General features: G+C 36.7%; 1 protein-coding gene across 1 annotated transcript; it reads right to left on the bottom strand.

Moving 5' to 3' along the window:
• Positions 1 to 1,601: 1,601 nt before the first annotated feature.
• Positions 1,602 to 1,925, bottom strand: LOC121756021 (glutaredoxin-C9-like). Its single transcript, XM_042151473.1, has one exon. The coding sequence runs from the start codon at positions 1,923 to 1,925 to the stop codon at positions 1,602 to 1,604; it is 324 nt and encodes a 107-aa protein (XP_042007407.1).
• Between the last annotated feature and the right edge of the window lie 7,968 nt (positions 1,926 to 9,893).

Genomic DNA, 9,893 nt, shown 5'->3' with positions numbered 1-9,893 from the left:
TTTTCTCTTTTCTTTGATATAATAATGTGTATTTGTGGAATTCAGTCTAATGCAATAAATAAATTTTGAAAATTTTACAAGCCCATATTCGTTACTCTCAAGTCTCACCGTTCGTGAAAAACAATCCAAAATTTTCAATTTGGTCCGACTACAAAGATTAGTCTCAATCACTAATATTTATGGAAATTTTATCATCCCTTTTTCTGCTTCGCCAATTTTTTTGTATCTTTTCATTTTACCAATTGAGCAATTAAATATGTATACTATATTTTTTTGGACGGTAGAAGTATTATTTTTTTTAAAGTATTTTGAAAATAGAATGTGATCATATGTAAACGATGAAATGGACTAAAATGTCCCTCAATCCATGAAGGACATTTTCATACATTTTCACATTCCAAATAAATCATATTCCCTCCGTTCCTAAAATATAGACCACATTTGAAACGGTACGAGTTTTAATGCACAATTGATAAAATAAGAGGGAGATAAAAAGAAAAAGTGATTGATGTATTATTAGTGGAAAATGAGACCCACCCCATCAGAAATATCAAAGTTTTCTTAAATAGAATTAGTTTATTTTTAAAGGACATTCCAAAATGAAACGTAATATATTTTTTAAGGGACGGGGAGAGTATTATATGGAGTACCAAATGTCATCCCCGTAGTAAAAAATCAAATAAATCACATATTTTATTTTTGTGTGTGTATGTATTAGGATCATTTATATTAATTTTATGTGTATATTTTGCAATTTATTTTTTTCATTTTTATTTTATCATAGTGCTTCAAACCTAACATTTAAATATGCAAAGGGGATTATGAGAGCTATATATATTAATTAATGAATCTAAGAAAAATACATTCGTCCAATCGTGCACTGTCATATGATCATATCTTAACCTTTCAAAATTTGATGAATTTATTATATAACCGTAATAATTAACAATTTTAATTTTGAATGATAGTTTAATATTTAATATATCTATATTAGTTTATGCGTGTAACATGTAACGAGTTGTGATAAATTTGTTGATCCCAAAATTAGATAAGTAATGAATTTTCCTTTGTATCGTTGTTGTCATGAGAATCTGCAAATGCTACTATTGATTATCAATGTCACACTACAAACTTGTGCAAGCCATACAAAACATAGAAATCACACTGAAAAAAAAAGTAAACCACACTGAAAAAAATAGGTGTAACATACTTAAAAATTTAACATGATTTTGCATGCAAGGTAAATAACGAAAGCAAATTAAATTAGGGATATTGGCCCTAATATGATGAGTTTTTCAAAAAAATTGGTTTTCCCCGAACTTTTAACTTGGCAAATAATATCACAAACTTTATCTGTGGTTGTTATTTCCCCCGCAACGGATTCTGGCTACATCTATAATAACGAAATCGTGAATCCTAAATCGCGAACCCAACTCAGCATCCATGTCATTTTAATGAAGTTGGAATCCGTCGCAGTGGGAAATAACAACCACGGATAAAGTTCGCGATATTATTTGTCAAACTGAAAGTTCGTGAGAATTTTTTTTTTTGAAAGTTCCGTGACATTAGGGACCAATATCCCGTTAAATTGTAATTCGATCTCACAACCACAAGGCTCCGGCTTTCTTGAGCAGAGGCCGGAGCTCCTCCGCGACGAGGGTCGCGATGACCCTCTCCGTCCCGCCAAACCACCGCCCTCCGACGAACACTGCCGGCAACTGGAGCATCACCCCGGCCTCGGCCAGGTGGTGCCCCAGGTCGTCGACGTGCGCCTCCTCCAGCTCGCGCACGGCGGGGTCCGCCCCCACGTACTGGAGGAGGCGCCTCACGACGAAGGTCATGCAGCAGCCGCGGCGCGCGACCACCACCACCGCCTTCTCCTCCACCATGGTCTTGAGCTCCGCCGTGGAGAGACGCTTAAGCATTTTTTTTTTCTTGAATTTTGTGAGATTTTAAATTGAGGCTGGTTGAGATCGTTGTTATTTTTTGTTTTGTTATATACTACAACTATAATAAATAGGATAAATGGTCCTATTTATCTTGTATCCTAACATTCAATGTTAGTACTATTTGTCTCACCTTTTAGCTAACTTGTTTATGAGATTTAGGGTTCGGTTTATAATTTATTGTAAATACACATTCGAACATTCACGGATTATTTTATAAGAATTATATTTTGGAATAAACTCTATTTAAAAATATAAATTCATGATTCTAACTTAGTACTTTTATAAATATGAATAAACTTTGAAATTGTCATAATCCATATTTTGGAGGCATTATTTGAGAATTCCCACATATTTTAAATAGAAATAACAACAACAACAACAACAACAACAACAATAATAATAATAATAATAATATAGACTTTGTGGATGAACAAAACAACCGAGAGTGCATGGGAACAATGAAATGTAGCAGTTGCAGCTGATCAAGATCAAGAAGATCAAGTAGTGAAAGTTGGTTAGGAATTAGCCATTAGAGGCTGAGTTCTTGAAACGGTTACAGCTAGTGTGAACTACTCATTCACTTAGCATTTTGATGAGTATAAATAGTGTAGTATAGTTCTTTGCTTAGTATGCGAGTTAGTTGTAGCTTTCGATCATCTTCAATAAGATTCTTCTTTTACTTTCGGTAAACAAGAGTGATAATCTTTCTCCTCAAAAACTCTCCACGCACAACTTGATTCTTGTTAGCTAGTTCAAAGCTTATCTTCAACAATTGGCGCCGTCCGGTGGGAATTGTGATCGGTTGAAGTTATGGCGATGGCGGCACGTCTTGAGGCAGAAAAGTTTACGGGAAAGAATGACTATGGTCTCTGGAAAATGAAGATGAGAGTTGTTCTCGTGCAGCAAGGCCTTGCTGCGGTGCTTGCCCCGGCTGATGCTGATGCAAAAGGGAAGGCGGCTGCACTTGATGAGAAGGCTCAAGCGAAGCTCGAGGAGATGCACTTGAAGGCTCATAGTGTCGTGATCTTATGCCTTGGTGATAAGGTGTTACGTGAAGTTCAGGAAGAAACAACAGTCGTTGCAATCTTGAAGAAGCTCGATGAGGTCTATTTGGCAAAGTCCTTGGCCAACCGCCTCTACATGAAAAGGAGGCTATATTCTTACAGTTTTGTAGAGGATAAGATAAATCCATCATTGAGCAGTTGGAGAATTTTAGCAAATCCATTGATGATCTTGAAGTTGTTGACGTGAAGGTCAGTGATGAGGGAAACGCGATCTTGGTCCTCAATGCTCTACCTGGCTCCTATGATCATATGAGAGATGCAATTCTCTATGGCCGCGACAAACCGATCTCTCTTGCTGAGGTTCATGTTGCACTCATGGCCAAGGAGTTACATAAATGAGTGGTGAGAAGGCAAGATTCACAGCCAGAACCACTCAACATTAAGAAGTTTAACAAAAGGAAGTTCAAGAAGAAAGCCGAGGAGTCTAAGGCCGATACATCTGGGGCTAAAGAGACCCGTTCTTGCCATTGGTGCAAGAAACCTAGGCATTTGAAGAGGGATTGTTTTGCATGGAAGAAGAAGCAAGCCTCTGAAAGTCAGCCTCACACCAATGTGATCAGCAGTGATGAAAATGAACCTTCTAAAGTAATGAATGTCATGGACAAAAGGGAAGGGGTTTCTTGGACCATGGACTTATGTTGCTCTTTTCACATGTGCCCTTATGTTGAGTGGTTCCAGAACTTGAGGGAATGTGAAGGCACAGTACTGCTAGGCAACAATATTTCTTGCAGCATCCGAGGTATTGGAGATGTTAAGCTGAGAATGTATGATGGCTCAGTAAGACTTTATCAGAAGTGAGGCTTATTCAAGAGTTGAAAAGAAATCTCATTTCTCTTGGAACTCTTGAGAGAAAGGGATATCATTTTGCTTCAGAAAATGGAGTAATGAGGGTGTGCAGAGGAGCAGAGGTGAAAATGACTGCAAAAAGAATGGGTTGTCTCTATTATCTCCAGGCTGCTATGGTTACAGGAGAGTCTCGTGTTGTGATAAAGACGGATCTCAGAATGTGGCATCTCAGATTGGGCCACCCGGCTGAAGGGACTCTGAAATCTCTGAAGCAGAAAGGAATTATAGATGGAGATTCATCAGAAAGGCTTGGATCTTGTGAAGATTGCTTGCTGGGAAAGGCCAAGAAGCTTAGCTTTCCAGCAGGTAAGCATTCTTTATTCTCACCTCTTGATTACATACACTCAGATCTGTGGGGGCCAGCACTAGTGAAAAGCCTAGGAGGGGGGAAGTATTACATGTCAATTATAGATGATTTTTCTAGGAAGGTATGGGTGTATGTTTTGAAGGAGAAGTCAGACGCATTTAGCACTTTCAAAATCTGGTGCAAGGAAGTAGAAAATGAGAAGAAGTCTCTTCCTAAGATCTTGAGAACTGACAATGGCCTTGAGTATTTGTCTAAAGAATCTGATGCTTTTTGTTAAGAGAATGATATTAAGAGACACAAGACTGTCCCAGCCAACCCACAGCAAAATGGGGTTGCGGAAAGAATGAATAGGACTCTTGTAGAAAGAGTTAGATACATGCTTTCTTCATCTGGGGCTGGGAAGCAATTCTGGGCTGAAGCAGTGTGCACTGCTGCTTACCTGATCAACAAATGCCCAGCTTCTGGGATTGGTGGAGATATTCCTGATGAGAGATGGTATGGTGGGAGATCAGGTTACTCAAATTTGAGGCCTTTTGGATGCAAGGCATTTGCACATCTCAAACAGGGAAAGTTGAATGCCAGGGCACTGCAGTGTGTAATGCTTGGCTATCCCAGAGGTGTTAAAGGCTATAGGCTGTGGTGCATTGAGCCTGGAAACAACAAGATAATTGTGAGTAGAGATGTGGTTTTTTTAGAAGATAACATGTCATTTCTGGAGAAGGAATCTGGACCAAAACACAGTTCTGCTGGAAATTCTAATGGTACTCATTTTGAGGTGGAGGTTGATGGTTCTGCTGGAAGTAATCGGTTTGAGAGTGATGATCCCAATGAGTTGTCAGAAGAACAACAGGGTGGAGTTGAGATTCATCAAGATCAACCATCACTCCAGAATTATCAGCTAGCTAGAGATAGAGCTATAAAAGTAAATGTCAAGCCTCCAGCCAGATTTCAAGATTGTGAGATGCTCTTTTACGCTCTACATATTGCTGAGCAGATTGAGCTTGCAGAGCCCAAAACCTATGAAGAAGTTGTGCGAGGTCCAGAAAGAGAACAATGGATTCTTGCAATGAAAGAAGAAATCCAGTCTCTCATCAACAACAAGACCTGGATCCTGGTTGATATAGTTGAGTTCAGGAAGCTGATTGGTTGTAAATGGGTATTCAAAAAGAAGATTGAATCAGCTCAGGGTCAGAATGTGAGATTTAAGGTCAGGCTTGTTGCAAAAGGTTTCAACCAAGAAGAGGGAATTGACTTCAATGGAGTGTTTCCTCCTGTGGTAAAACACAATTCTATTAGAGTGTTGTTGGGTGTGGCTGCAAAAAGGGATTGGGAATTAAAGCAGTTCGATGTAAAGACTGCCTTCTTGAATGGAGACTTAGAGGAAACAATCTATATGTTTCAACCTCAAGGCTTCGAAGTACCTGGTTCTGAGCACAAAGTGTGCATGCTTAAGAAATCACTTTATGGCCTGAAGCAAAGTAGCAGGCAGTGGTACTTGAAGTTTGGTGAAAGCTTGGCTAAATTGGGTTTCTGTAGATCACAGTATGACAGTTGTGTGTTCATCAAGAATGTGAAAAACAAGGCTTCAGTATATCTATTGCTCTATGTAGATTATATGCTGATATCAGGGCCAGATGTTGAGGAAATTAGAAGAGTGAAAACACAGTGGAAAACAGATTTTGAAATGAAGGATCTGGGGGTTGCAAGAAGAATTCTTGGTATGGATATAGTCAGAGATAGAAGCAAAAGGAAGCTGTGGTTGTTTCAAACTGACTACATTCAGAAAACCTTGAAGAAATTCAAAATTGAGAATATGAGGAACACAACAACTCCAGTGGCAGTACACTTCAAGCTGTAAAAAAACCAAGAGGCTAGCAGTGAGGAGGAAAGGAGGGAAATGGAGCTGATTCCTTATTCCAGTTTAGTTGGCAGCATGATGTATCTAATGATTTGTACAAGGCCAGACATAGCTCAAGCTATAAGTACTACGAGCAGATACATGTCTGGGTTTGGAAGACAACATTGGAATGCTTTGAAGTGGACTTTGAGATATCTGAGAGGAGCTGACAAAGTAGCTATTCTATTCTCAGATAAAGGAGGATCAGAGGAGGAGCCTCTGGTTGGTTTTTGTGACTCTGACTATGCAGCCAACCTAGACACAAGGAGGTCTCAAACTGGCTATATTTGTACTTTGTTTGGCCCTGCAATATGTTGGAAGTCAAGTTTACAAAACGTGGTGGCCTTATCAACTACAGAGGCAGAGTATATTGCCCTCACTTCAGCAATAAAGGAGAGCAAATGGTTGATGGGGCTGATCTCTGAGTTTGACATTGAGCAAGGTGGAGTTACAGTCTATTGTGATAACAATGGAGCAATCTGCCTAGCAAGACATCAGATGTTTCATGAACGCAGTAAACATATAGATGTTAGGCTGCATTTCATAAGAGATGAAGTTGAATGTGGCAGGGTCCGAGTAGTGAAGATTGATACAGCTCATAACCCCGCAGACATGTTAACAAAACCTCTGAGTAAAGAGAAGTTTGAGTATTGCTGCAGTTTGGCGAATTTGTGCTCGGTGGATTTCTGAGTTTGTTTGATGATTCATCCAAGGTGGAGTTTGTAGACTTTGTGGATGAACAAAACAACCGAGAGTGCATGGGAACAATGGAATGCAGCAGCTGCAGCGGATCAAGATCAAGAAGATCAAGTAGTGAAAGTCAGTTATGAACTAGCTGTTAGAGGCTGAGTTCTTGAAACGGTTACAGCTAGTGTGAACTACTCATTCACTTAGCATTTTGATGAGTATAAATGGTGTAGCATAGTTGTTTGCTTAGTATGCGAGTTAGTTGTAGCTTCCGATCATCTTCAATAAGATTCTTCTTTTACTTTCGGTAAACAAGAGTGATAATCTTTCTCCTCAAAAACTCTCCACACACAACTTGATTCTTGTTAGCTAGTTCAAAGCTTATCTTCAATAAAAAAAATTAATAATAATAATAGAAAATTGCAAAAATGGTCCGTGGACAATATAGGATGCATATTTACTGTACTTTGTCAAATAAATTGCATTCGAGGCGGCGGTTGGACAAAGTGTATTTGAGGTATCTTCTCACATTTTCTTCCTCAATTTGCTTTTGTCAGTCTCAAGCCTCGTCAAATCATTAATTCGACGTGTTGGATAAAATCTGCAAAAAAAAACGACAAACATACAGCCGCATTAAATGAGCTAGCGGCGACTAAAAGGAAAAGCTCAATAGTGTCATTGAGGCTGAAAAGAGCAAAATGAGAGGTAGGTATACGTACTCCCTCCGTTTCTTCATAGTTGAGGTGAAATTTTTCGCCACGAAGTTTTAGAAATGAATGTTGGGTGTGTTAAATAAATAGATAAAAAAAGTAAGAGAGAGAAAAAGGTAGAGAGAATAAAGTATAAAGTGAAAAAAGTAGAGAGAGTAAAGTAAGAGATAGAAAAAAATTACCATATATGGAAATGACTCAACTATGAAGAAACTTCTCGAAATGAAAAATTACTCAACTATGAAGAAACGGAGGGAGTATCATTTAGCGGAATAAACAGAGTATATATAATTATTTTCTTTGGAAAAGGTAGGTATATGTATCATTTAAATTCGATTGATAATGTTAGTTCAATGGTATTTACTATATTTTCAAGTTTCAACTAAAAATAGTTGTCTTGCATAGCTCAAAAGAAGTACAGTAGGTTCCAACGAGTTATGCACTTGTGAGTTATAAATGCAACTACAACAAACAAAGGCCAATAGAAAAAAGGTAAAATATATTTATTTATCAAAATTAATGTCATATAATAAGTCACTTTCGAAGTCTTATAATAGGTTGGTCATTAATTAAATGTTACGTGGATTATATACGTGTACCTCAGCATAAATTATAATCACATAAATGGTTTAATTTATATTTGAAAATTCACATACCACGTGTTTTGAATAATCAACAAAAATAATCATTTTAGACAAAATTTTAATTAAAAAAAACGTGACAATCTAATTTTAGTTTATTTAAATTATTTATATTGGAATTTGATTGAAAATTAAGCATTATACAAAATTCTGACCCAATTTATGAAATAAACTTATAAAGACGATTTGTGTGTGTCAGTAAACGAAGTGATGGTAGTAGGGTCACGCTTTACATGACTTAATTTATTACTAGTAATTATTTGGGAAAATTATATTTTCAACTTCCTCAATTTACTATAGTACTCCAATATTTATAAATTTTATACGGATAAGATAAATTAATTCTCTCTTGGATATGTGTAAATTATCAATGATTGTTAAGTGATGGGTCTATAAAACGGAACTCATACGATCAAAAAATTTCAATGTAGTAGTTCGTTTAAGTCTAGCACCAACCTTCAACCTTTGACATCAATTTTTAATTAACCAATTTAAAATTAAGGTTAGCAATAAAAAAAATGAAGATGACAAATTCAAATCCTACATATAAGGGAAAAACTATGTGACAATTAAACTAAATATGTATGAATTTTGTAAATTTATAAACCAATTGCATTATTTGTGTCCATACACGAAACATAGAAGCTTCAATGACCAGATTAGCATGCTCGGATTTGTTGTTGAAACATCGTTCCCAATCAAAAAATAAATAATTAATAAAAACGAGAAGGGTTGCAGCGGAAGTGGAGCTGACAATGGTTGTTGAGCCGATTAATGGAGTTTGATTACGACATCCATGGACCAACGGTACGATGAGTTTTCTGACGAATTTTGTTGTGTGAAGCTGTGATCGATCAATGCTTTCTAACAACTCCTCTTTCAAGTTTAGAAATTTGTTTTGTTAAGTTGTTGACAATCCAATTCGAATTTAAATGAATTCACAGTAATTGAGTTTTATACCCTATAAATGTCTAGTTTTAACGTTTCTAATTCAACTACTGTATAAAATATTACACACATATATAATACGTACAGTATGTGCCCCATTATTCACAAATCCACTCTTAAAGACCGAACCATACCAAATTAGGGTTTTAAATCTAGTTTTTTATGGATGAGAGACACAAATTTATCAATTATTTTCGCCTTCATCACGAGCTTATTTTAATTCATCCGAAGATAAATAAGTCATACTAACATGTTACGAAGATTTAACTTCATTCCAGTAGGTTTTTACTTCATTATAGTAGGTTTTTACTTCATTCCAGTAGGTTTTTACTTCATTCCAGTAGGATTATTACTTCATTCCAGTACGTAAATGCGGTTTCACCGTCGCGTGCTGTTCTTTCTCTCTACAATATCTATCACCACCGCCACAACGCTGATATGGTGTAATAAACACATGGAATGATGTAATAAATTATTGGAATGAAGTATGTGTAGAAGCATTTGATGTCCTACTGGAATGAAGTAAAAACCTTATCCAATGAAGTAATAACGTTTCTGAATGAAGTAATAAACGCACTTGAATAAATTGCATTTTTTTAATGTAAATAAAGTAAAAACTCAGATCAATGAATTCAAATGAAACATATGTTGAATCATTTCAAAACCTACTGGAAGAAAGTAAAAACATGTTGTAGTTTCAAGGTATTACGTACGGAATGAAGTAATAAACCTATACAATGAAGTAAAATGGGCTGGTAATGAAGACCGAAATATTTACACAGCAGGACATCTCATCAAAAAAACTAGATCTAATGGCCCAGATTTGATCTCTAGTTCGGTCTTT

The sequence above is a fragment of the Salvia splendens genome, chromosome 11 (assembly GCF_004379255.2).
Source record: "Salvia splendens isolate huo1 chromosome 11, SspV2, whole genome shotgun sequence".
Classification (NCBI taxonomy): Eukaryota; Viridiplantae; Streptophyta; class Magnoliopsida; order Lamiales; family Lamiaceae; genus Salvia; species Salvia splendens.
This window is presented reverse-complemented; position numbering and strand designations above follow the sequence as displayed.